Here is a 27921-nt window from a genome sequence, read left to right as displayed (position 1 = left end):
CACCACAATATGCAGTAAATACAATATAATCCTGTCATGAGTGCTTCCTACCCAGTTTCAACCTGACATTGAAAAATGCCACTTCAATGAATAGCAACGTATTTGAGCAACGTATGTGGTGGTGGTGGTGGTGGTGGGGAGGGGAGGAGGGGTTATTTAAACATTGTTACTTCACAGATCTCTCACAGATGCATTGAGTAGCACTTCTTAACCCTCATTCCCAGTCCCAGGGCTGATTTATAAGGGATGACTGCTGTGGTTTGGCCAATGGCAAAGTGCACCAGGGGCTAATGTGATGAAAAAGAAACACTCAATCTGAGGGCCCTGCTTCTCTCCTGCCCACTTCACAATTTCTCAGGGTCTAGAGGGGGAGTGTGTGTGTGTGTGTGTGCGTGTGTGTGTGTGTGTGTGTGTGTGTGTGTGTGCGTGTGTGTGTGCATGTTTGCGTGTGTGTGTGTGTGTGTGTGTGCGTGTCTGTTTGTGTGTGTGTGCTTGTCTGTGTGTGTGTGTGTGTGTGTGTGCGTGTGTGTGTGTGTGTGTGTGCACGTGTGCGTGTGTGTGTGTGGCTGACGGGGCAGATATCACTGATAGTGGGTGGGGGGAATGTGCCAGGGCCTAGGCCCGCAAAACAGCATTAATCATGCTATGCCTGTCCTATGCATAACATCCTCACATTTTATGACTCTGCTTTATGAGGTCTCTTGTAATATTGTAGCGAAAAGATAAATCTTTCCAACATCATAGCTAAGTTATGATTATGTTTGAATGGATTACTGGGTCTACTGTCGGAGAGTGGCTGTGGAGCCTGAGGGTTTTTTTTCCCGGGCCCTGATTTGATAAGGTTCTCCATGTTCTGAATCGCTCTTTCTTATTTGTATTCCCGTCGCAGGGTGTTCCTGGGTCTACAGGCTCACCAGGAAGAGACGGCCCAGCTGGGGGGAGGGTAAGAGTGGACGCATGCTGTTTGACCTGCTCATCATACTGTACATTCTGTTTGTAGGTCTTTGATGTTTCTCATAGAGAAGCCAACGCATTTTTTTCCTTCACATTTTGAAGCGTATAATCCTGTTTCCTTCCTGGCATGTTTGGTTGTGATTTCTTTGGGCTGTGTAGAAATAGCATTTTATGCCAGGTAAGCTTAAATCATAGGTTGAAAGTTCATGATGTTTACAGAATAATGCTGATTCTCTGACACGCAGATATCTTTACTTGGTATCTAACCTTCAATAATCTAACCTATGTGACATTAGGACAACAGGCCTAATGATGTTACCATATGACTTTAATTTTCCCTATGTCTCAATCTTTAGTATCACATATGTCTTCGCACAGAGTGAACAGATATGGAAAAATACATTGTATCTCCATTCTGTCATCCCACATGGCTTGCTCATCAAATGGCGGTCAGGTCTTAAGATTGACCTGACTGAGCAGATAGGACTGCTCTTAGCGAGACCCCTACTGTATTTAAGCCAAACTATTGTGTTATACTGTAGGTCAATCTTGATATGTTCATCTGTTAATGATTATGGCAATGATTAGATGTAAACTAAGCGACCTTAAATCTGTTGTGAAATCTCACAAATCAAAAAAGTTCTAAAAAAAGTAATTTTAGCCAATACCAGTGATGCTGATGGAATACTGTACACATCTGAGTAATAAAATACAAAACAGACAAGAGGCCTCTCTCATAATGCCAAGTAAGAGCAGAAAAGAAAAACAACTGACCTCTTGGGTACTGTTACCTATGAAATCATTTGGAGCAAGGGAGGACATAAATCCTAGCTGTCTATTGTCGTTTAACTATCTGTCATTTAATTCCTCTGTCCAAGAAGAGATAGGATTTTCTGTCGTACATTGACTTAAATATTATATAATCACAGTTTAAAACGATTAGGAGCTGAGCTGCGGGAAAAAAAACCAGTGGGTATGTTAAAAAGAACAGAAATGTAGAGGGAGAGAACCCTGGTTAGCCTGGCGTCGGCAGCGTGCTGCTGAGAGACCACGTCCCTGGGTCAGCTCCTCATACTGGAGGGGACCAGGCCCCGTTCCAGAGCCCTATTTAGAGGTTTTAGCGGGGAAGTGTTTTTTGTGTGACTGGGGTCACTCCCACGCTAGGGAGTGTGTTGTCCCACTCTGGCAAAGGGAATGTGCTTTGAAGCTGCGAGGCTAAACCATTGAAAACAATAGAAAAGCTCATGTAAATGTTTCCCATCACGCATTGATTTAGAAGTCTGACGTAAACCTCTTTAGACATTTCAAGCAGGGAGAGAGACACATGATTATTCTGATACTTAAAAAGCAAACAGGGAAATAATAGGCTGCCTTTTTGGAAGGTCAAACCATTTAGATAGCAAAGTTGAAACTGCATCATAATGGCAGATCACAGGAAACATTACGTTTTGCCTTCCTGTGGCTTCTCTACAGTGAACTTTATTAATGCTTCTCTAAGTGATTGTGTAATTCTCTTCTACCGAGTTGAACTGGAATCTAAACAAAATTTGGAATCAGAATCAAATGCAATCATTGGCTTGAGTTCACACAACCATGTCTGTTCTAGAATGCTCTTTAAGCTCCTAACCCTAACCCTAACCCTAACCCTAACCCTAACCCTAGGAGCTTTGTACACAGTGTGCGGAGCATGGATGAGAGCTTTTGAATGGAGCTAGTGCATTGATTACAGCTGTGTGGTTAGATAGATACCGTGCATTGAACTGGAGGAACTGAAAGTGAGGATACTGTAGCCAACTGTCAGAGGTCGGCCAGAGTTATAGGAACACACGCCAAACAGCATAACAAACCAAGAGGACGCTCTGGATTCACCATTGGACTGTAACACATACTGACACACTGTAACACATACTGACACGCTGTAACACATACTGACACGCTGTAACACATACTGACATGCTGTAACACATACTGACACACTGTAACACATACTGACACACTGTAACACATACTGACACACTGTAACACATACTGACACACTGTAACACATACTGACACACTGTAACACATACTGACATACTGTAACACATACTGACACGCTGTAACACATACTGACACGCTGTAACACATACTGACATGCTGTAACACATACTGACACACTGTAACACATACTGACACACTGTAACACATACTGACACACTGTAACACATACTGACACACTGTAACACATACTGACACACTGTAACACATACTGACATACTGTAACACATACTGACACACTGTAACACATACTGACATACTGTAACACATACTGACACACTGTAACACATACTGACACGCTGTAACACATACTGACATGCTGTAACACATACTGACATACTGTAACACATACTGACATGCTGTAACACATACTGACACGCTGTAACACATACTGACACGCTGTAACACATACTGACACACTGTAACACATACTGACATGCTGTAACACATACTGACATACTGTAACACATACTGACACACTGTAACACATACTGACACACTGTAACACATACTGACACGCTGTAACACATACTGACACGCTGTAACACATACTGACACACTGTAACACATACTGACACACTGTAACACATACTGACACGCTGTAACACATACTGACACACTGTAACACATACTGACACACTGTAACACATACTGACATGCTGTAACACATACTGACACACTGTAACACATACTGACACACTGTAACACATACTGACATGCTGTAACACATACTGACACGCTGTAACACATACTGACACACTGTAACACATACTGACACACTGTAACACATACTGACATGCTGTAACACATACTGACACACTGTAACACATACTGACATACTGTAACACATACTGACACACTGTAACACATACTGACACACTGTAACACATACTGACACACTGTAACACATACTGACATACTGTAACACATACTGACACACTGTAACACATACTGACACGCTGTAACACATACTGACCTGCTGTAACACATACTGACACACTGTAACACATACTGACACACTGTAACACATACTGACACGCTGTAACACACACTGACACACTGTAACACATACTGACACGCTGTAACACATACTGACACGCTGTAACACATACTGACACACTGTAACACATACTGACACACTGTAACACATACTGACACGCTGTAACACATACTGACACACTGTAACACATACTGACACACTGTAACACATACTGACATACTGTAACACATACTGACACACTGTAACACATACTGACATGCTGTAACACATACTGACATACTGTAACACATACTGACACACTGTAACACATACTGACACACTGTAACACATACTGACACACTGTAACACATACTGACACACTGTAACACATACTGACACACTGTAACACATACTGACATACTGTAACACATACTGACACACTGTAACACATACTGACACGCTGTAACACATACTGACCTGCTGTAACACATACTGACACACTGTAACACATACTGACACACTGTAACACATACTGACACGCTGTAACACATACTGACACACTGTAACACATACTGACACACTGTAACACATACTGACATACTGTAACACATACTGACATACTGTAACACATACTGACACACTGTAACACATACTGACACACTGTAACACATACTGACATACTGTAACACATACTGACATACTGTAACACATACTGACACGCTGTAACACATACTGACACACTGTAACACATACTGACACGCTGTAACACATACTGACACACTGTAACACATACTGACACACTGTAACACATACTGACACACTGTAACACATACTGACACACTGTAACACATACTGACACACTGTAACACATACTGACACACTGTAACACATACTGACACACTGTAACACATACTGACACACTGTAACACATACTGACACACTGTAACACATACTGACACACTGTAACACATACTGACACACTGTAACACATACTGACATACTGTAACACATACTGACATACTGTAACACATACTGACACACTGTAACACATACTGACACACTGTAACACATACTGACATACTGTAACACATACTGACACACTGTAACACATACTGACATGCTGTAACACATACTGACACACTGTAACACATACTGACACACTGTAACACATACTGACACACTGTAACACATACTGACACACTGTAACACATACTGACACACTGTAACACATACTGACACACTGTAACACATACTGACATACTGTAACACATACTGACATACTGTAACACATCTATGGACTGACTAGCTCAATCTGATTTACTCCATTATCTTACCCATCACTCTATCTAGTACTGTATCTTTTATCGTTCTTTTTTTTCTGTAGCATTTCTGCTAAATTAATTGGGGTTTTGTTAGTAGACAATTCATTCATTGTTCATGCTAACTAGTGAAAGTACTGTACTCAGCGAGTTCATCCTCCCTCTGTTCTAAGGGGTTGCCTGGAAAAGACGGACCGCAGGGACAGCACGGGTCTGGTGGGCCAGTCGTAAGTGCTGCTTTCCTCCCTTCTCTCATCCATTGCATAGGATTTCTTTCCCAGAATGAAAAACAAGTTGACCGAATCACGATCATGAAGTGGAATCATCCTTTTCTTCTCTCACAGGGCACTCCAGGCGCTCCTGGGGCCCCCGGGTCTGGTGGCCCCCCAGGGTCTTTAGGAGACCAGGGACCCCCTGTAAGTATAGCACCACTGGACTTCTCTATGTGTGCTCTTACATTGTTACAAGCTGTGTTTATATTAAAATAATAGGATACTTTGGCCAAAAAACCCGAAACGAACGCTCTTTCCAATCCAAACCTCACTGACCACTTCACATGTTATTCCGGGAATTGTGTAATTATGTTTGCAATCACGCCTCTGCCTGCTTCCATTTCAGTAGTTTCTTCAGAATTCAATTTGCCTGTGTGAACTCTTGATTGTATAAATGGCTCATTAGACCACCCATGTCTGAAGATTCCAATCAGTTTACTACAGTACCAAGTGGGTCACGACATTGGTCATGAGTGAGAGTGCTGCCTGATCTGTGCCGTGCGTGCCAGTGTGTGTTAAGACCAATTGCTTTTCCACAGGCACTCCCCGGGCTTCAACGGTGCTTTACTCCAGGCCTATTCAGTGCTTAGAACCCAGGCTTTTAGCCTCCTCTACCCACCTGGACCTTATGAGGCCAAACGGGGTTAGGGGCCTGGGTTATAATGAGGACAGGATATTATATCATCCAAGTGCTTTAGTTGGCTAGCGAACTTGGTGGGTGGCAGGCATTATACAATCTAGCTCACTGTAACTACACAATTGAATTGATTTGAATCGTGCTGCTTTTTACAACAAAAAATGTACACTAAGTGCTTAGGTTACCAGAACATGGTGGACTTGACATGTTGTTTCCATATTCGCCACCTTATGAACTGCAAAAAGTAAACAAACTGGAGGTCATATACGGGGCAGGCTAGAAAACCCAGCTGTGAAAATTCAAACATGATTTTTCACTAAGCTCGAAGCAACAGGCTTTGAGCCTTCGTTGGCCGCTGGTAAGCCGCTGTCGAAAAGTGGCTAATAGTTCCATACAGAGGGGCCACCTTACAGTGGTAGAACTGGACACTGCCCCCTACACTGTATAACCCATATGGCAGATTCTCTCTCTGCATGTCTGGAGGCTATTGAAGTATTTTAGCCAGAGAGATTCATATATCTTTCAGGGGTTTCAGCCCCACCAATATAATGACTCCTCTGTCTCCCAGAGGGCCCGCCCAACTGTTGTGTGATGATTGGGTGAAGCTGGTGACAGTTAATATAGCTGAATTGCCCGATGGCAAAAGACAAGTACCGTTTGGCTCTGGAGCACGCCATAAATCAAGGACCTCGGGAACAGCAGAACAAGCTCAGCTTTCACTGTTTCCCACAGATCAAAACGCCTAAATCCCAAAGCCTTATCCCAGCTATCTGGCGCTTCGCGGGGAACATTAGCCTGTGAGAAACCTACATTTAAATTTTTTACATTTTTGGCATTTAGCAGACGCCTTTATCTAAAGCGACTTACAACAAATACATTTGTCTGAGTAAGTGAATCATCTATCCATCAGTCATCATAAGAAGAAATCATCTATGCTAGGACCAGGGGCCATTGGCAGTGACGGTGCAAGGCTCTGCTTTGTTTGGACCACAATCTGAAACGTTTGTTACTTGTTCAGCAGCAGTTTGGGTGTCGATGTGGGTGTCATGGCACCTGTTTATGTTCCATAAATGTGTGCTTTGTAGCAATTCGCTGTTCTACCCCTGTTTTCTAGGCTTTTGCCTGATGTTGCTGAATTAAGTCTTGTGCTTCACCATACAGAAATCTGGTCACATCCCTCACATTTTATGTCAGACACTCATGATAGCTGCCCTTTTCCTCAGGTCTCAGGAGAGCTAGTGTCTGACTGACTGTGTGTGACTGGTCAGTGTCGTTGTCATAGAGATGAGAGGCAGAGAATCAGTTAGGGGGGGCTTGGTGTTTCTAGTTGGGAGTCGAGTCACACTGAGCTCACCCCTGCACCTCTCTCCTTCAGTGTCCGCACTTGTCACATTATGCCTGGAACATACTCTGCAGCTGGCACACCCAGACACACACACACACACACACACACACACACACACACACACACACACACACACACAGTCAAGGTTATTGGTGATTGAGCCCACGTTTCCCAGTATCTCATCTCAAAGGCCAACCGTTTTTTATGATATCAGCCTTGTTAAATGGCCAACAATATTTATTTTGACTTTCTCGCTCCAGTTTCCAATGGGTTACCTCAGATATGCATCCATTTGTTTTATGTGCTTGGCATAAATGGACAGCACACGATCCAATGAGTCATAAACTCAACAGTCACTCTGTTTCTTTAAATACTACAGTGGACGTACTTGGATGAGGTTTTCTTAACAGTCATGCTTTTTTCCCCCTCCCCCTTCTCACAGCTGTGAGTCACTTTTAACTATCAATTCAACAGAGAAAAACATAACCATGCATGCTCTTCTTACCATATCCAGCCGTGAGTGTTTATCATATTTCTTCGTTACAGGGCCCAGCTGGTACCAAAGGCGATAGGGGTGAACGAGTAAGTCTGACTTCAAGCAATGATTCAAACGCAGTTTAGAGACGAGCAGCGTGTGTGTAGCAATACTGGGGCCTCAAACCTCAACTCAAACATAATTGTAGTTTATCAGCTATGGGATTAGGAGGCACACTAACAGCCCCTCCAAGATAACCCAACAAATCACCAGCCTCTTTCACAGCTCTCTGGCTCTCCTTATCTCCAGAGTGTGTTTTATAGCTGTTAATGCAGCCACTGCAAATGCCATTAAATCAACTCTAGCCATTCAGGTACACTGTGTTTTTTCAAGGTGTTGTAAAATGCAAAAATCACTTCATTCTTTGATTTCTTTTAAACGTTTCAATAGGCTGTTTGAGTATGATGGGTGGAGGAGTAGAAATTAAGACCCACGCTAGTTCATTAACCATTCCCCTGGGAGGCCTATCTGTCTGTGTGCCTGTGCGGCTTCCCTTTGTGCACTAGCAGTGTGTCACTCCGATGCTGTTTGTTTTGAAGGCTGACATGCAGTCCCAAGCTGCCGTCCGCTCCATCGCCCGCCAAGTGTGTGAGCAGCTGATTCAGAGTGAGTTCTCAGCCCTGTGTGTGTGTTCCCTGCCACCAGCACTAAAGCCTCTTCACCACCAAAAACTCCTCAACATTTCCGACTGGTCCCTTCTCTCCCCTCAGGTCACTTGTCGCGCTACAACTCCATCTTAAACCAGATACCCAGTCAGTCGGTCTCGGTGAGAACCATCACCGGACCTCCGGGAGAGAAGGGCCGTCAGGGGTTACCCGGGCCACAAGGAGAAGCGGGCCCCTCAGGAAGACCGGGATTCCCAGGGACCAATGGGCAGAACGGCCGACCAGGGGAGAGAGGTACAGTAGAGTAGTAGTAGTGTATCACAAATCACTAACTTCTCTCTATCTATGCTCTGGGCCGGCTTTGTTCTCTTTTAATAAGCTATTGTATCCATGTTCCATCTCTCGTGCGTTTTACTGAAGGCTCAAGGCTTCTGCGGTTTATTTATCCGTCTTTCCTGCCAAGAGCAACACAGAGGCGGAAAAACATCAACATTTCTGAGGATCCGCAGCAATGCCCCTCGTGTTCCCAATTAGAGTCGGCTTGGGTTGCGTCAGATAGGAGGTCGAGGCCAGTCAGCAACTGTTGAGACAGAACAGCCTCTTTTGACACATTGCAGCAGGGCTTCTGTTTCTCTCCTCCACGGTTAAATAAACAAACAGGGTTAGAGTGTCAAACTAAACCACCAACACCACTTCTCTGACTCTGGCAGGGCAGGGCAGGTTAGGGGGCGCAGGGGAAGCAGGGCTGCTAATGGGCTGCTCTTAGAGAGTGCATGACTAACCAGCTGCTCTGTCTGTGTACCTTTTCAGCTCAACCCCGACACCTCTCGAATCATAGTCATTTAGAGACACCACCTAAGGGGTCTGTGGATTATTATTTATGTAATTACATATTACGATGTCATTTCCAAACAGACATGATGAAGAGCAGTGCACTACAGAGTGCACTCATGCACATGCTTAGGAAAACTGGTGGTGAAAAGGGTAGGGGAGGAAATTGTAACTTTCTGTTACTTCTCTTTAGTTGATAATCAACAAGCTCTTGTCGACAACACGTACGGCAAGTCAAACCACGTCCTCGTTTTGTCTATGCTACGCTGATTGTCATTGATAATTAATGATTAGTCGTTTAACGTTGAATCATTTGATGTAAAAAATGTGTTCTTCTGGGTCTTCTGTGTTCCCGGTCAGGTTTCCCTGGAGACAAAGGCGAGAGGGGCAGCCAAGGCGTGGGAACACAGGGCCCCAGTGGCCCACCAGGACCCCCAGGTAAGGACCCATACACTGCTGTGTTCCTCCCGTCACGTACACCGGCCACCCTTGAATACACACAGAATATACACATGTACTGGTAAGAGTCTGGGGGGTATTCTTGGTTCCATGGGATATGAACTAGTGGCACATTCATTGCAAAAGACTATAGACTATCCCCTGTAGAGGAAAACGTAAAACTATCTGACTTCATTGTAATTTCCCTCATGATGTGTTTTCTGAGAACGAAAACAACACTCGAAAACTTTTGATAACATTGGAATTGGAAAGAGAAAGACTAATCTGTTTTTGATTTAGTCTGGGTTTCTTTGATTTCTGAAGAGAATTCTCAGAGCATATTTTTTGGTCGAAAGAAAGTATGTGTATTGATTTTTGCTCAGGCTGCAAATTTGAAGCATGTGCTTTGAAAAATGTCAATGTAGGGCATTGGTGTTGATTGGACTTTAATCAATACACTATGCTGACTAAATTCTTTCAAACTTCTTTATGACAAAACAGCACTTCTGAAAGTTCATGATACATCAGAAGCTGTGGATTCTGGCAGGGGCTTAATAGCTCCCTGGAAATTGGGGATGCTATTCTTACCCACTGAAGATCCAGAAGCACTTGGCAATCGAATATCCAAAAGATTCATTTCATTTTCTTGCTGACCACAAAAATAAGTTACATTGGTGTAGTCTCAGTAAACACAGAATCTGTTCCTCAGCTCTGTGTATCCAGTGGGCTGGGGGACAAGGCAATGACTGGATAGTGGAAACGTAAACAGAAATGTGGGACATGAATGGCTAAGATAATCTTTTACATTTCTTGTGTGACCATTAATAGGTTGTCAACACAAAAGGGTAGTTAGAATAACAGCCACTTCAACCACAGCGAGGGAGCTCATCTTTGGTAAATGTTATGGCCCTGGGGGGGGGGTCCTGTTACCATGGAATCTCTCCCACAGGGCTTCCTGGAGAGGGTCGGACAGGCAGCCAAGGCCCCCCCGGCAGACCTGGCAACCAGGGCATCCCAGGCCGGCCGGGTACCACTGGGTCCACGGGCCCCCCCGGCCCTGCTGGGTACTGTGACCAGAACTCCTGTGTGGGCTACAATGTTGGAGGTAATCACCATCTCACCTAAACAATGTCCGCCTGAGACAGCAAGGAGCCTTGTTTTCCTCCCAACTGCAAATCAGATGTGAATACTATGTATATTAGTGATGTATTATACTGGAATTCAATCAAATCAGAAATAATCCAGTTCTCTAGATTTTTTATAGAGGAAATGTAGGACGAGAATACAGTGAGGAAAGATGTTAACTCTACCGCTTGTACAGAAATTTGCTGTAGATATCAAGCCTATAACTGTAGATATCGAGCCTGTAACAAAGGTAAAATGTCACTACTGTCATGTACTGCTTGTGGGGACAATTGACCAATTTTGCATCGAATAACGGCTAGTTGGAGCTACTCTCATTAGAGATATGAAGGACACATAAACAACTTGACTGTCTGCCTGACTTTCCACCTTGTAAAACAGTCGTTTAACTGTCGAGTCATAGAGGGACTGAAATTGTTATTGTCCATATATATTTTGAGTATTTTACAGCAATCTAAGTTTTATGACGAAACATATGTTCTCATGAGAATTTTATATGCTTATCCACACAATGAAGATTTAGTATGAGGGACTATGTCTTGGTTCATCCCTGCCAGAGTAGGACTTGTCTGAGAGTTTCTGACAGGCCAAATGATCAAAAACTACCAGAGACTGTGACATTACATCACCAGGAATAGAATTATTGATTAAATATAGATGCATTCCACTTGTGTTACTGACGTCAAACTGCTGAAAACAGTCCTCGCATTCTGATTTGCTCACACAAGTCTGGAACCTGCGACCTCTGAATCGCCAACACACATGACCGCCGTCCGCTAAATACCCGACAGAAACCACCTACGCCACCGAAAAGCTAGCAATTCGATAGTGGTGGTGAGGGTACTCCAGTGTGTGAAAAGTGAGTGTATCACTGTTTCAACTCAATTACACTAGCCACTATCATTCCCCAAATCATGAAACACATACTGTAGAGAAAACCACGCCTTTTGTGTGCCTCCAGAAGTGTTCAGTCACGTGAGGGTGGGGACGCCATGTTTCCTTATTGGTGCCCAAGGCAATATCCACGGCAACAAAGATAAAAGATGAATGTATTGATACAGAAACTACTCTACTATGCTGGAACCAGTTTTCCTCTTTATCTCTGTCACAGAGTGAATTAGCAAGAAACCAGACATGTTGGGAGCAACTCAATTGTTTGTCTTTTTCATTTTTCAAACAGCACTCTAGAAGTTGGGGAGCAATTATGACATTTTCTCACTCCTGTTTACAAAATCTTGACAACTACGTTACATTCATGAAACGATATCCTCCAGTTACTCTCATTAGAGGTATGAAGGAGACTGTATGGAGACTGTATTTTTTATTTTAGATCATTTTTAGGACATGAACAACTTCACTGTCTGACTCAGCCCTGACTTTCCACCTTGTAAAACAGTTGTTTCCCAGGAACTGTAGAGTTGTAGAGGGCCTTAAATGGTAATTGTCTATATACATATACATTTTGAGTATACTGTACAGGAAACCACACCTTTTGTGTGCCTCCAGAAGTGTTCAGTCAAGTGAGGGTCGGGACGCCATGTTTCTTTATTGGTGCCCAAGGCAATATCCACAGCAACAAAGATAAAAGATGAATGTATTGATACAGAAACTACTCTACTATTCTGGAACCAGTTTTCCTCTTTATCTCTCTGTCACAGAGTGAATTAACAAGAAGCCAGACATGTTGGGAGCAACTAAATTGTTTCATTTTTCAAACAGCGCTCTAGAACTTGGAGAGGAATTATTACATTATCTTGCTCCTGTTTACAAAATCGGACAACCACGTTACGTTAATGAAATGATATCTTCGATAGCAAATGTCAAGTTAAAGATCCATTTTCATTATTCAAATAATGAATCAATACACAGGTGTTCCTTTTTTACCAGTGAAGAACTGACTTGAATGAATAGTAATACATTCAGCAAAAAACAGGGATACTTTAGGCATTCGGTATGGACTGGTGTAGGGCGTCTGCTTTGATTGAATTCTGGAAGTGTGTTTGTTATTGAACAATTTGTCTTTACAAAGATGCGATGACATTTGGATGTTGTATCACTGAGATAGTATTATATCTTAAACTAATGTGTGGTTTGCATTTATCTAACAATGAATGACCATATCCTGTATGTGCATGTATTTTAGTATACTATAAGTATACACAAAACCATGTGTCCTTTGTGCATCTCTGTTTTCAGTGTTGTACATCTTTATTACATTTTCTTATATTAAGAAAGAGAAATAAAGATTCAGCACAATTTGTTAAATGTCTTCTTTGAGAACTTGTTACATGAACTTCTTTTCAAACTAGATGTGGTATTTGTAGTGTATGCTGGTGTCGTTCATGCAATGAGTGCATGAATACCCTTCCATTCAGAAAGATAAATGAAGATTCAACACAATGTCGTCTGTTTTCAGAACTATGACCACTGTGTACTGCGATGAAGCAGTCGGAGATACCACATCCTACAGTCTGTTGATGTGGTATTTTTAGGGTAGCATGTTGGTATTATTTGGGTCGCTCTACTGACCTAAGGTATGTCTCTCTGTTTCTACATCTCGACCCTCCTCCTCCTCCCTCACACTGGTTCCAACAGCTCAACAGGAATATGAGAATGACTACTGAGAAGCATTCTCTTAGTTCCAGCTGGCCTCCACTCCTCCCTCCCTCCCCCATAAACAAACTGTCACTGGGGAGGTGTACTGATCCTCAGATAACCACCACTAAATGCTAGTGCTAACTGTTACAGTATGCACTCCACGCTTGCCTTGCGCTCATCAAACATTTACGTGTAGTGTTGCTTGCTTAACTCTGTATCACCTCAACTTGAAAAAAACTAAAAAGTAGCACATTTTTCAAAGCTATGAATCAGCAAATCTTTTTTTCTGTATGATTTGCTTCACTCACCATCCTTCCTCTGAATTGTGTCTTATTTCCTGAACAAGGTATCTAGGTATCTTTGTGAATGGCAAATATTAATCTCACATGGTGGCCTCATCCTTCCTCTTCTACATGGCTCTGTCTAACGCTCTGGTTCTCTCAGTAACGCTGTGCCTCTGCTGCTGTACTTTCTCCTGTTCATCCTGCTAACCCACAACACTAAGCTTTGCCGTGGTGGTTTAAACGGTGGTCGGTTATAGTCATAATTACCCCCAACTGATCAAGATGTTCCCCTAGTACAACAATTGCCTCAAGGCTCCTACCAAACCTATAATCCTGCCGGAAATTTCAACGACGAGGAGGAGGGCGACGACGATGAAGAGGACCCCTACGCTGGGTATAGAGGCTACCCCCCTCAGTATTACCCGCCCAACTACCCCGCCCCTCGCCCTGCACCCTCCCGCTCTGAGGACATTGAGCTGAGGTCACCTGGTATGAGACGGTTCTCCCGTGACGTGGTGGAGATGAGGAGCAGCACAGCCCAGACCGAAGGAGAGGAGACGCTGGACGGAGAGACTCGATAGTGCTCGAGCAGACAGAAGGTCAACACACACGCCTGTCTGGACCTGTGGTTTGTCCCAGGTAGTGAGGTGACATTCCCCCCTCTTGTGTTCCCAAGAACTCCTGTGTGACAGTGCTGTCAGTAGGTAATCCGAAAGTGCCTGATTTATGGAACTGTTGATAAGAGGAGATGAAGGGGGAGGGAAATAAACTATGCCCTACACATCATGAAATTAGCTACTTATGTTTTTTGTGAAGTTGCATGTAACCTTTGAGCCAGGTCATGGAGAGTGTAACTGGATTGTGTAATGTTTGGTTATGTGTAGTAAATATCTTTTGTAATTTGGGTCATGAATTGACAACATTTGTACAGGCTGCTTGATTTTATAACAATGTATCATTTTAATGTCAATGCTTCCATGATGACTTCCCTTAATCCTGAAATTGTTTGTGCCCGTTTTCATCATGATGTCCTTGTACAGTATTTGTTGAGTGGCCTCTCTTTTGGATTCATTTGAAAGAAAATAGAAAATCATACTTATGATAATCTAATCATTGTGGAACCAAATTCAGTCATTGTCTCATCAAAGCAAATACATCTGTTGTAACATTATCACATTCTGTCCAACTGTGATCCATACTGTTGACTGGACTTGATCGTGTCAGGATAGGTGTTAAGATAACTGTTACCACGGAGATACAGAGAAGGTTCTAGGACTTGGGATGAACTCAACAAATCTGTGAAGTGATTTTTCTCTCTTGCCTTTTCTTTTTTGTTGTTTTGTTGTTGTTGTCGTTGTTATTATTATTATTATTATTATTATTATGCAATGTGGGGCCTGTTCACTGTGGAAGTGTTGAATCGTTAGGCCTGTGGTCTAATTTCTTTTCGGACTGAAACATGCAGAATGTAGAACAGGTGACAGTGGAATGTCTCACCACCAAATCTTTGAAACAAGGAAGTTATTTATTTTTACTTTATTAATTTGTTTTTTAACCAATAAAACTGTAATACAACAGTAAACCATAGCATTCTATTTATATTGCCTCAACAGCACCAGGTAAATACAGTATACCACCGCCTTATGTTATTTAAAAGAGTTCAATAGGACAGCAGAACTGTTTTTCAGTTCAAATGTGTTGGTTTCAAGGGGAATTGAAACTCCAGATGGGCAGTCCAGATACTTGAGTCCAGGCAATGCAGTTTATGGGTCAGACCCTGATGCTATGGTACTGTAAACACCAGTGATGCCAAACTAAAAGCTGTCCATCCTCTGAAAAGAGACCACTGACATGATACACTGTTGAGGTAATGCACATTTCCACAATGATTGTCTATGGGCCAGCACACTTCAAAAGACTACACTGGCATTATAAAGGTCTCACAAAGGCATCTGAAATCAATTAAGGTTGGACAGTGGTTGAATTAGAGAACGATCAGACTTCTGAAGAGACTGCAAAATGGTCTGTGGCAAGAGGCAAATCCCAAAAATCTATACTTTAATATTCTCAGAATTACAACAAAATGAACCAGGAAACCACGTCTGCCTCTTCAGTGCAGTTGTGGTTCCATGAAACACACAGAAATCAGTATTTCTGCTCATCAAACTTTCACCACAGAATGTATTTCGATACGTCATGATTTATTCTCACAAAAAACAATGTTTGACATGAATTGTTTATTATTGTTTTATATTACATTATTTGACAACATAAAAATGTGTGATGTGGATATAAAAAAACAAACACAGAAGGCTGGTACTAAAGCATGAAAGACGAATCCAGAAAGCCGCCGCAATGTAATGAGATCACTTCATCCTGTAGTCTTCGGGCCTGCAGAAAGAACAGACAGACAGGTTATAAATCAGTGTTATTATCACACCAAGCATCTGTCTTTCAATATAGCAAAACAGAAGACTCTTATTAATACGTTAAAAAGCTCTACTATTCTCAACAAACAAATGCATATTGTCTGATATGAGTGTGTATTGTTATACGATTTACTCTTCAAATCTGATGTCCAGTGTTGTTTCAGAGAATATTAACTAGGTCTTTAATAAAGGCTAGGTATGGTTTGCCCTTGAAGATCATACAGCACAATTTAGATGCAGGAGTTCTCAGTCTGAGTGGACTCACTGATTGTTTCTGAAGATTAGATCAGTACACAATAAAAACACATCATTAATCACAATATAGACGTTCTGACAGGACAATATACTGATCCCCAGGACAATACCCCGAAAAAAGGGTAGACAAACATAACATGTAATTTTCTCAAGGGCTAAAGAGATTTACTGCAGAACACTGAACTCAACATGGGGGACATGGTGTATAATGTAGGGAGGAGTACAGGTAGGTAGTAGTACAACAACAACAAGGTACTGGACTTGGCTACTTTGACACACAAACGAACTCAACTCCTCCACATTCCAACCCTCCAATTCAACTGAATAGGGTTGGCTTAACAATAATGAGTCTGAAAACATCACAAACCAAGTTAAATAATGAAAGAACATGAATCAATTGTGATAGTCATGTGAAAACCGTTTTTTCAACATGTTTAATGGACATTTGATCTTCAGTTTTAACAATATTGAGACACAGAGGTAATATAACTAAACAAATAAAACAAAACATTTTTTAATATGATTTGTAAAATGTAATTTTCTTGTGAGGAAAAAGTTAGCAAACCCCCACATTTATTATACTTAAAATGCCTAAAATTAGAATCAAGTGCACTACATCAGGTTTTTGGAGGAGCTTGTCTTATTTAAACCTCAGACATTTAGTGGTTTGCTCTCGATCGTTGAGGTGAACGGTGTCACCATGGCGAGATCAAAAGAGCTCTCTGAGGCCGTCAGAAAGAAGGTTGAAGAGTCTGGGAAGGGATTTAAAAAGATCTCCAAAGCTTGCAATAAATGTATGATTTTTGCACAGATTTGAGTGTGCGGATGCTGCTTTTTTCACTCTACGTGTAGAACATTTAAAACAACTGCCAACATGGCCAGGTCAGGCCGTCCTAGCAAGTTCAGCCTTCTGGAACAATGTGCTTTGGACAGATTAATCCAAAGTTGAATTATTTGGGCACAGTAACAGAAGACATGTTTGGCACAAACCAAAGACAGCATTTGAGCACAAGAACCTCATACCAACTGAAGCATGGGGGCGGGTTGATGCTGCTTTTCTGGAGAAGGGCCTGGCAAGCCGCCATTAAAGAATCCACTATGAATCCTTTATTGTATCAGAGGGTGCTTGAGGAAAATGTGAGACCATCTGAAGCGGAAGTGGACCATGCAACATGACAATGACCCAAAACGTTCCAGTAAATCCACCATGGAATGGCAAAGAAAAGGAAGAAATGTCAAAGCCCAGATCTTAATACTATTGAAATGCTGTGGGGTGATTTGAAATGCATGAAATGCATGCAAGACACCCCTCAAACATCACACAGCTGATAGAATTCTGCATGGCGGAGTGGGAGAAATGTTCTCTCAGAATCTGGTAGACAATTAGAGAAAACATCTAATTGATGTTATCTCAGTCAAAAGGGGCAATACCAGCTATTTACATCACCTTTATCTATCGATATTGTTTGAAAGAAGACCAAATATTGATATGTCCATATTTCTTAAAAAAGTTAATATTTCATGGGGTGTCTTCAAATGACAGTAGGGTATGTCACACTGATTACTTTACACTTCAACAACACTGTGGAAAGCTGTCTTTGTGTATTAAGCTTGGATGTCCACTTCTTGTTTACTCAGCTTCCAATCTACTGTACGGAAAATGTGACAGAGAAGTAATTGTTAAGCTATAAATGTCTTGTATAGCCTAATTAAAATGTGTACTTTCATCAGTCACATTTTGGTACTGTCCCTCGGGCATGTGTTTGATGTTAATGCCTGAATTACTTTTGTGGAATCACTTTCGAAATATGTAAATGTAAACAATAATGCTGTAACGTACCGATAAATTAAATGGTCATTAAAAATTATATCCTATGGCGATATACAAACTTGAAACACAGAATTGACATCACAATGTTCATCTCACTCCTGTATAGCTTTCAAGAGTCGACTGTGTGCTCAAGTCGTTGGCAAGGAAACACAGACGTCTATAAATAATTATTTAGAGTTTAAAACATTCTTAGAAAAAAAAGACTGCAGTAAAAAAGCACAGAAAGATAGCTTTCGGAGACAATTATCTGCTCTTTACTTCTACTCCACTTCATGACTAACATCATGAAAACTGTAAAATTGGGACAATTAACTTGAAGGAAATCAGACAGGACTACATTTACTGGCCGTAAAACTGTGGGTCATGAGCAATGTCAATTCAATCTTCTTTGAGAAAATATTTCACTAACAAAAGAAAACCCCACAAATATATGCTTAATTTGAGTAATCCACCATCTTATATTTGATTGCAATGTACCCAATAAGTATGCTGAATACGTCTGTGGGGCTCCTCTCCCCCTCCTACAGAGTTCGGACCAAGGCGGAGAGGAGAATGATGATGGTGACCCAATTGCAAGGCCCCATCCTGTGAGACATCCATCACCTGGACTTCTCTGACAGCTTTGTGCCTGTGTCACCTTGTCACCACGCCAACACTAAGCTTTTTAATCTGGGCTTTATAGAGGACATCTAAAGAACAATCCATCCCCAAATATAATGGGTGAAATTCAACAGACAATAGGTTTTAACAGTGAGCTGCATGTGTGCTTGGAGGATAACACAGAGCTTGCAGGTCCACTTGACTGCAGGTGCAACACGAAGAGGTGTTCCAAGAAGCCTACAGCGGTATAGCTAAAAAAAAAGAAATAAAAAGCAAGTTTCATTGCTCTGGAACCACTGCCCTGTTGCATAAGCCTGAACATCACTGGGTGTGATGGTTAATGAGCCACGGTATCATTCAGATATCAGTCTAAATCAAGGGGACTTTCGGCATTACAAAAGGGATCTGACATGGTTTCACGTGTTAGCTGGCTGTCATGGGGGCCCTCCACACCCATGAGAACAACCTCCCTATACGCTGAGGGCCAAGACCATCCATTCAGGCTCACGGCAGGGAAGGCCAGAGTGTGTGGGTCAGGCCTGGCTATCCCTCAGCGTGATGGACGCTGGCAGAGCAGCCTCGGTCGGGCACAGTGCCCCGGCGCATTAACAAAAGTGGAAATATGCCACTCAATCACCGGGCCGACTGTGACGCGCCAATATATCACACGTCAGGGAGAATATAGTGGCCCTTCTCAACCCGTTGGACTACATGCGGTAAATACATATTTATGATGATGCCAATTCCATTTCCATTAGGCGTTTCTGGGGCTGCAAATCTGACCAGACTATTTATTCTATCCTTGGTTAGGATTTGTTTACAGTGAGCCACAGTTTCAGCAGGAATGTCTGACCGAAACCAGCACCAGGGCTCTACGCTAACCTTTTTCACTAGGAGCACATGTGCTCCTAAATGAAAAATGTTAGGGGCACACAAAGAAATTTAGGAGCACAGTGAAAAATGTAATTATAACACATTTTTATTAGTGATTTTGCAATTTTTGCACCCAAATCACACATTGGCCCATGCCTACAGCCCTACTAGACGCAGAGTTGATGGCATTGTATTATGGTAACTAGCTGTGTCAAGTTCTCCTGGTTAGCAGCATGTTCATTCATTCATCCATGTCATGCCTGTCAGCTAGCATCTAGCAGCCCAGCCAGGCTTTAGGGCTAGGTCTGTCAGCTAGCAGCCCAGCCAGGCCATGCAGAGGTCTGTCTCCATGCTGCCCACCTCCCTGCTGCTGGGTCAGGCTACATCAGTCACACACGGTGGCCAGACAACTCCACATCTAGGGGTATTAAACTACCCCACATCCAGATGACCAGTCCCCAGCCCCATGCTGCCCGGGGTGGTGACATGTGGAGGTGGCCAGCCCAGCACGGTGCCTCTGCGGCGGCTAGCTGTTAGCACACCACCATCCCCGGGGGTCCCACCTCTCTGCCACACTCAAGTACAACATGTTGCATTTTCATGCCATTAGGCAACTTGCTTCCTAGGGTTTCCTAGGATTAGAGATGCATTTGGACTTCTGGAGTACCTCCACTACTTTCAATGGGTTCTGAAGGTCTGAGAGCTTTCTACTTTCTACCCTGGGTAGTTAACCCTGGTTGTAACCTTGGGTTCAAATCTGGAGTGTGTGGGACCAAATCTGTAGATGTGGTGAGCTAATGAAGCTAATGAAGCTTGAGATGAGAAAAGGGCGCTTGTCTCTTTAAGGCCCAAAAGGGAGTTAGCGATTAGCGATGTTAGCTTAGCGCCAGTTTAACAGAAGTAACTTCACTTTTAACATGACTTCCCGTGGTCGTAGCGGGCTGGCTGACGGCTTAAAATGTGGCCACACGGTTCGCGCAGATTTATTTTTAGAATATTTTTTTTTTTTTTTTATAAATTCTGTACTCGCACGTGTGCTCGTGAATTTATTTCTCTAGTCGCACAGATGTATTTTTAGTCGCAAATGCGAGTGAAATGGTCGCACTGTAGAGCCCTGAGCACGGTTCAGAACGGATGCCAAACAAAACCATAGAGAGCCTGCCTGACTTAGACCCGGCTCTGGAGACTGCAGTCTCATTATTGCCCTAAAAACTAGGCTGAGTAGTGTGGTCATTTTCCTAGTTTCACCCTCGCATTGAAACCAAATATACATCGAACGTCGAAACCCCTCCCCGCTGATGGCAAACACAGGAGCGCTCGTCTATTCTCACAAGCCACTAATGGTCCAGTTCTCAGTTTTCTCCAGTTAATGCCCTATAAACACTACACCGGGTTATTTTAATAGTTACGGTTTATTTCTCACTCTTATGTTATTTCAAGCAAGTTACTGTACAGCTGCAGTCCATTTGAGTGATAGAACAGTGGGCTCGGAGACAGTTTCCATGGAGCACTGCAGCCCTTCCCTTTCTCCACCCAGACAAACATCGGAGGCACAATTCTGGACTTTCACAGCTTTCTGTCAGAACCTCCATTTTCTTCCATTTTCTTAATTACAGAAGCCGGTGTGGTCGTGTCATTATCACGTCAGCTCTAACTTCCTGCTGATATGTTTTAATTACACGCTCTATGAGGCTCCTCCAGAAACATCCCCGCTGGATGAATGACTAACTAGAGAGAAACTGCTCCCCCTCTCACCCCCTGGCCAGGATTTCCAGAGTGAGTTGTGGCTGAAAAGTGCTAATACTTGGGTGGTTTAATTTGTTGATTATTTTTTACATTAGGAAATCAATGAATACATGGTATATTGTCCATATCTTTTGAAGAAGGATGAAGTAGGCAACGTTCAATTGGAAACACCTTGGATGACTCAGGATGTGACAAGTATTTGTCTTCATCAAGAGGGCATCTAGTGCAAGAACGTTATAGTGAAGACAAAAAGGATATGTACAGTTCTGAAATGTACAGTAGGTAGTAGGTATATACAAGAGATAATAATAAGTACAAATATGTACAATAAGCTATGATAACAATGATATGTACTGTATGGGGTGTATGGATGTAGCCTATAATTAGAGATTAATATGAAAAATTAGGTATGTAGAAATATGGTATGTGCAAAAAATAAGTATGAGCAAAAGGCTAAATTGTCCACAGCGACCGAGGGGAAGGGTCACTGTGGACACTCAATTTAGCCTTAAAATATCAATGCACTGTTTGTTAAAGTCATAATCATAAGCGACTTCGCATACGTATCACTGTTTTAAAAAATGTGTGGTTCACTGTAAATCTTCATAAAAATATAAATGTGGCTCCTGCCTGGTCCTTCTCCCCCGGGGTTCATGGATCTCCACTCACTCCGCAGCATTGGGTTTCCACGGCAATCAGTGGAGCTCCTAAGGCCCTGCCTCTCGTTCTTAATAAGAGGTGAGTGCCTGCACCAGCCCACAGTTTCCTCTCATCCAGGCATATGCTTACTTAATACTACAGAAACATGACAGATCACGTTTCCACATGGCGTGTGCGCTTTATGATAATAAAACCATTTCTCAGCCAGTGCCCATTTTTGACATCAATAAATGTCAAGAGGGAGAATCTGCTATAGTGTTTCAATCATCACTTAAATGGAATAACATGAATAGGTTTCACACGCTGCAGAAAAATCTCCCATTCCTATCTCTATGAAATAATTACTTTGGGGTTTCTAGTTCCTTGAATATTTGTGGTCAGCAAGCAAAGCATTGACAGTAGGTCATAAATCCAGAAACTTTTGGCTGCCCTTGTATAAGTACAGTAAAACTATTCCTTGAAAAGAGCTGAATCTCGAGGCGTTGGACCGTGTCATGGATGTCACTGATTAAACCCTGTGAACTGAGGACTGTTTCTGGGCATGACATCAACTACGGCAAGTGCATATCTGAATGATTGCAAATCAAATACTGTAAACTGTGTGTGCATTTTGCATTATAATGACATATATAATGACACACGAGTATACAAATTAAGCACAGTATCGTCACAGCTTTAACCTGTCTTAACATGCATGCACACCCAGCAGGACCCTAGTCGGGGGGGGGGGTTCTGAGTGTTCTAAGCCTTGCTATTCCTCCATGACCTCAGAGCCGGGGCCTTGAGGTCCATAAATCACAGAGGAAGAGAGCTGCGTGAGGACCGGCAGGGCGGCAGGTCCAAAGTAAAAGGCTTTAAAAAAAAATAGATGATTAGTCAGCCAGTTTAGAGCTCAACTGCTTCACCTGAAGACCAGGGGGGTCAGGAGAGAACCAGCTAGCACATAAACCCCTCACCAACACAGGCTGGACGGAAGGTTCTATGTGCACGTGTGTGTATGCGTGTGGTTGTGTGTGTGTAAGCGTGTGGTTGTGTGTGTGTGTGCGCGTGCATATGTGTGTGGTTGTGTGCATATGTGTGTGTGTGTATATATGTATGTGTGTGTGTGTGTGTGTGTGCGTGTGTGCATATGTGTGTGTGTATATATGTATGTGTGTGTGTGTGTGTGTGTGTGTGTGTGTGTGTGTGTGTGTGTGTGTGAGTGTATGTAGTATGCGTGGAGGTGGGTGGGCAGGGTGAAGGTCACTTACGGGGTCCAGATCTTGGGGAAGCCGTCGCGCTCCTCCTGGGTGTACTGGTCCAGCCTGCGGGGCACCTCCCTGGGCTGGGGCAGCTCCTCAGCCAGGTTCTGAAGGATGTCCTCCGGTAGCACCTACAGCACAGCCCAGGACCACACCGGTGTTACCAGGGCAACTATTGATTTCAGACACATTCGGAGGAGGGGATAGAGAGAGACAAGGCTTACATCTTCTGGGAAGAGGTGCAGCCGCTGCATCATGGTCCTTCGGTGGAGGTTCGAGGGCAGCATCCCATAGGTGGCCAGCTTTACTATCTGGAAGTTGGAGGACACATTCAAGTGGGTAAATCATCAATTTCCTGGCATCCACGAAGTAGTTTAAAGACTAACACTGTCAAAGCCCAGACACAGTTTGATGTAGGGCAGCTGGATCAGGTTAGTAATTTTTTACAGCTCTAAAGAGCCAAGAGGTCGGACGTCATTGATTGAATAAGCATCTAAAGTGACCACCTGCGGGGTCCTGCCCTGTTCAGTTCTCTGCACTAGAAATGAGGCTAATTAATGGAGAAAAATAATAATAATAATCACCATGCAGATACTATATTTTTCCCTTTCCTGCTCTCCAAAACATTGACTACACAGAATTAGGGAAAGGGAGCCTTTGAATTTATTCTTTGTTTCCCTCATTCTGCTGGGTTCTTTTTTTCTCCCTTTGTTTTCCTTTGAGAGTCGTGTCACCACCGCCAATGGGTACTAGCAAAGAATTTAGGTCATATGAAAAAATGATGGTGTTCCCCTTGAACTTATACCCTGACTGTTGCTCCGCCTCCCTTCATCAATCGGACAAAAACTAAATGTAATTCCTCAAAACCCTACCACTCATACACAGGAATACCAAATGAGGCTAAATTGTCAAAACGTGAAAATCTCCTCCTTTTTTTTCTTCCCTCCCCCGTCTGCATAATAATGCCAGCTTAATCTTTCATACATATACAACCCCTGATGAATTAATCAAGGGATTGCCGATAAATTATGCCCCAGTGCATAGATGATGGATGTTTGCAGTCTAGGGACATGATCACTCACCAGGTTACAGAAGGGGGGGTGGGGGGGTGGGGAGGGGGGTGTCACCCCAATGTGATCATTACCCGCAATTACCCCTGATAGATTCTCCCCCTGCTGGAATAACTCAGCAAGAGACACACATCCATCTCATTAATGGAAGCTAATGTTCCAAAGGGAAGGGGTGGGCTGGCGAGCGGCAGTAGGCCAGCTTGGAACTCTGCTCTGAGGCATATCGTAGGGGTTTTGGGATGGCAGCGTTTGCTTTGGGCGATATCCCTCCCATCACAGACACTCCTTCATGTTTGAACTTTTGTGAAGTAAGGGAGCAATAAATCTCTCCGAAGCTGAACGGTAGGGGTGAACAGACGAAAGTTTGAAATGAAATATGGACGGGGAGGACCACAGCACAGACAGAAACAAGGGTCACAATTCATAAAAATAGTTACACTCTCCCAGATTACAACAGACATCCTCCTTCAGGTGTAATCCTGCCTGACGTATCTCTACCAATGGAGCTGCTGCGTGTCTCTGATAATACAGAAGTCCATGTCTGGAAACAATACTTCAAAATCCTCCCCGGTTTTCAAGGAGAAAACAAGCTCTAGCACCAACAGAATGGGAGGAGGGCTAACAAAGAAAGACAGAGTAAAAAATAACAAAAGATTGCATTCCTTTTCTCACACCAGCCAGCTATTTATAACATTAATAGACACGCATACACAATAATACAGTTTAGTACACAACACAACTGTGAGATATGCTCACCTTTCATCAAATGCAACTATAAAAAAAAACATGAACCCAGAACAAACTTTCACCGCTCACTGAGCGCCATGGGCGTTTCCATGGTAACAGAATGATGCTGGGACTATTTATTTTTATCACTTTCAAACATTATGCCAAACAAAGACCCTTGACAGCAACTTTTAACAAATCATAAGCACAACTCTCGGCACAAAGACTACATATTTCCTGGCTATGCTTTCCCCACTGTAGCTCAACAACAAATGTTTTTTGGAGCATGAGATGAAGACGTTCATGCAGGGGTTGGTAACTACTTCTGTTTGTTCGGCTGGCCCAGAGTAATACATCTTTTAGAACCCCATGTGGAGCCCTATGTGGAAAGGGTTCAACATGGAACCCAAACAGGTTTTTACTTGGAACTTAAGAGTTCCGAAAGAGTTCTTCTTCTGATGAATTTCACATTATGATCCACATGGGTCCTTTCACATGGAACTGGCCCCGTGCAATTCTATTGACTTTTTTTTTTTTTTTTAAGTAAAGCTACAGCAGAAGCGTTCTGACATTTTAGGGGCTGGAGTATTACTTACAGCCTTGGGGTCTTTCAGATGAAGCTGGGTGGCTGTGACTTGTTTAAATCCACCCGGATACCTTCAGGGGAGAAACACATGGCTTATTTTAGATACACATTGGTACGTCAAACTACAATCAACTCTACACTTGATAGTCTATGTCTGCCAAAGGGCTCAATGATCTTCTTAAAGCTAATTGCTCACAAAGACGTCAGATCTCCTGCTCTTTGTTCCAATTAGGTTTTACTTAATGAGTACATGGAGATACAGCAGATGTTGTGAAATACCTTTTATCTTTGTTTAGTGGTGATATTATTATTTTTTTTTAAAGGTGGTCAGGCATTACCCAGTGTGAGAAGAGTAGACTTTCTGTTCCCATTTGTTCCCAGAGAAGGCTATGTGTCTGGTGTTCATGACGACCACGTGGTCTCCACAGTCACCTAGGAGAGACAGACACATTCAGTCATTTGGTGGATGGAGCCAATGGACATGCTTGCTTCTGTCAAAGGATTAACAAGCGATCAATTAAAAAAAATGCCTTAGCTGTAACCACAAAGAGAATATGGTTGAGCCACTCCTCTTTTCTAATGCTCATGACAGACAGATGTGCGCTATAAGATGCCAAAACATCCCTCCTCTCACAACGAACGATAATTAACAGCCGGCATAAGAACAGCTTTGTTTAAGAACACCACAGCTGGCCACAGGAAACACCATGAGCCTCCGTCCTCCAGCATCCCAGCAGCAGGTGCACCGCCACACAAAGCAAAGCAATAACATGCAGCTTCAGGGATAGGTGGAGAGAGAAACACATCTGTCTGTATAACACCCATACCTCTGCAGTACATAAATGGACTGACTTATTTATAGCGCCTTATTCCAAAGCACTTTACAATAGCCTCTCATTCAGCCATTCACACACACATTCACACACCAATGGCGGCAAGCTACCATGCAAGGCGCCAGCCTGCTCATTGGGAGCAATGGCTTTCCGTGTCTTGCCCATGGACACTTCGACATGTGGCCAGGCGGGGTTCGAACCGCCAATCTGCCGACCTTGAGATCATTAGACGTCGGCTCTACCTCCTGCGCCACAGCTGCCCCGTACATGATAAAGCAGCTCTCAATAACATCACAAGTCATTAATATGAGGACCACAGGTTTAGAAAGCAGACGATAGGTTTCTCCTACACACAATGACAGCCACGTTGAGTGCTCTGGGGGCTCTGGGACGTATGAATAGTGAGGAGACCTGTTTCATACTGATCCTTTAGCGCCTCCGTGCGGCCAACGCCAGTTCTGCACTAGGGGATCTACAGCCATGCTTACATTATCATAACAGGACGCTGTGCATCAAACCAATTGAAACATATAGTAGTCGCCGTATCGTGTAGGTGTCAATGCCAAGCTCTAGATAGATACTCACTCAGTGCATGGTAGATTGGTTTATGTTTGCCTTGCAGTCTAACTGAACACATTGAGGCGATCTTCCCTGGAGGCTGCATCCGGGCGTCAATCAAGTACCACGACCTGGCAAAGGTAGCCCATTGCTGAACACGGGACATTAAAAAGAATTAAAGTCAGACACGAAGCATCGCTCACCGGCCAATGCAAGACACCAGTACAACCTGGCTTTGTGGGTTAACGCCACCGATCAGCAATGCTGACACACACACCGACATGTTCTTACTGAATGGCAACACTCATTCACAAAGCAGACATTGTAATAGCAACAGTACATTGTTACCTGGGCGGATTTTGTAAAACTAGACATATTACATGAAGGATTTCTGCTTCATCCCGGTGACCCCCAACGTGACAGATGGTGCAGCAATGTATTGGTGTCGAAACATTATCGGTGGAAACTAAGTTCCTGGGTGCAATGTCTATCTATATCGATATCTATCACTGAAATCCTAAACGCACCCATATTAC

The 27921-nt window shown here is 43.1% G+C and overlaps 2 protein-coding genes across 2 annotated transcripts in view; one reads left to right on the top strand and one right to left on the bottom strand.

The window, feature by feature from the left end:
• The window catches only part of col14a1a (collagen, type XIV, alpha 1a), a 76870-nt gene extending 61402 nt beyond the window's left edge, over window positions 1-15468 (top strand). Inside the window, exons 36-44 of the mRNA XM_080540150.1 lie at window positions 890-943; window positions 5463-5516; window positions 5634-5705; window positions 8090-8125; window positions 8618-8684; window positions 8789-8977; window positions 9875-9952; window positions 10902-11057; window positions 14272-15468. Of these exons, the coding sequence (XP_080396276.1) occupies window positions 890-943; window positions 5463-5516; window positions 5634-5705; window positions 8090-8125; window positions 8618-8684; window positions 8789-8977; window positions 9875-9952; window positions 10902-11057; window positions 14272-14558 (993 nt within the window). The 3' untranslated portion in view covers window positions 14559-15468. The remainder of the gene's footprint in view (window positions 1-889; window positions 944-5462; window positions 5517-5633; window positions 5706-8089; window positions 8126-8617; window positions 8685-8788; window positions 8978-9874; window positions 9953-10901; window positions 11058-14271) is intronic.
• A 163-nt stretch (window positions 15469-15631) lies between these two features.
• On the bottom strand, window positions 15632-27852 carry mrpl13 (mitochondrial ribosomal protein L13). Its single transcript, XM_080540123.1, has 7 exons — window positions 27734-27852; window positions 27413-27536; window positions 26333-26426; window positions 26005-26065; window positions 23837-23923; window positions 23622-23743; window positions 15632-16368 (listed from the first exon to the last, which is right to left on the bottom strand). The coding sequence occupies exons 1-7, from the start codon at window positions 27758-27760 to the stop codon at window positions 16344-16346; spliced, it is 540 nt and encodes a 179-aa protein (XP_080396249.1). The 5' UTR covers window positions 27761-27852; the 3' UTR covers window positions 15632-16343.
• Between the last annotated feature and the right edge of the window lie 69 nt (window positions 27853-27921).

This window comes from Nansenia antarctica (genome assembly GCF_963989245.1).
Source record: "Nansenia antarctica genome assembly, chromosome: 10".
NCBI classification, from domain to species: Eukaryota; Metazoa; Chordata; class Actinopteri; order Argentiniformes; family Microstomatidae; genus Nansenia; species Nansenia antarctica.
The sequence above is the reverse complement of the archived record's forward strand: the minus strand, read 5'-3'. Positions and strand labels throughout refer to the sequence as shown.

What these genes read in the sequence shown, in the direction of transcription:
- mrpl13 (XM_080540123.1), bottom strand. Translation starts at nt 27,760, where the DNA reads ATGTCTAGTTTTACAAAATCCGCCCAG. An exon ending in GTCTACTCTTCTCACACTGG is followed by an intron (nt 26,066 to 26,332) that starts GTAATGCCTGAC and finishes TCTCCCCTGAAG; the next exon opens with GTATCCGGGTGGATTTAAAC. An exon ending in TTCCCCAAGATCTGGACCCC is followed by an intron (nt 16,369 to 23,621) that starts GTAAGTGACCTT and finishes TTCTTTCTGCAG; the next exon opens with GCCCGAAGACTACAGGATGA.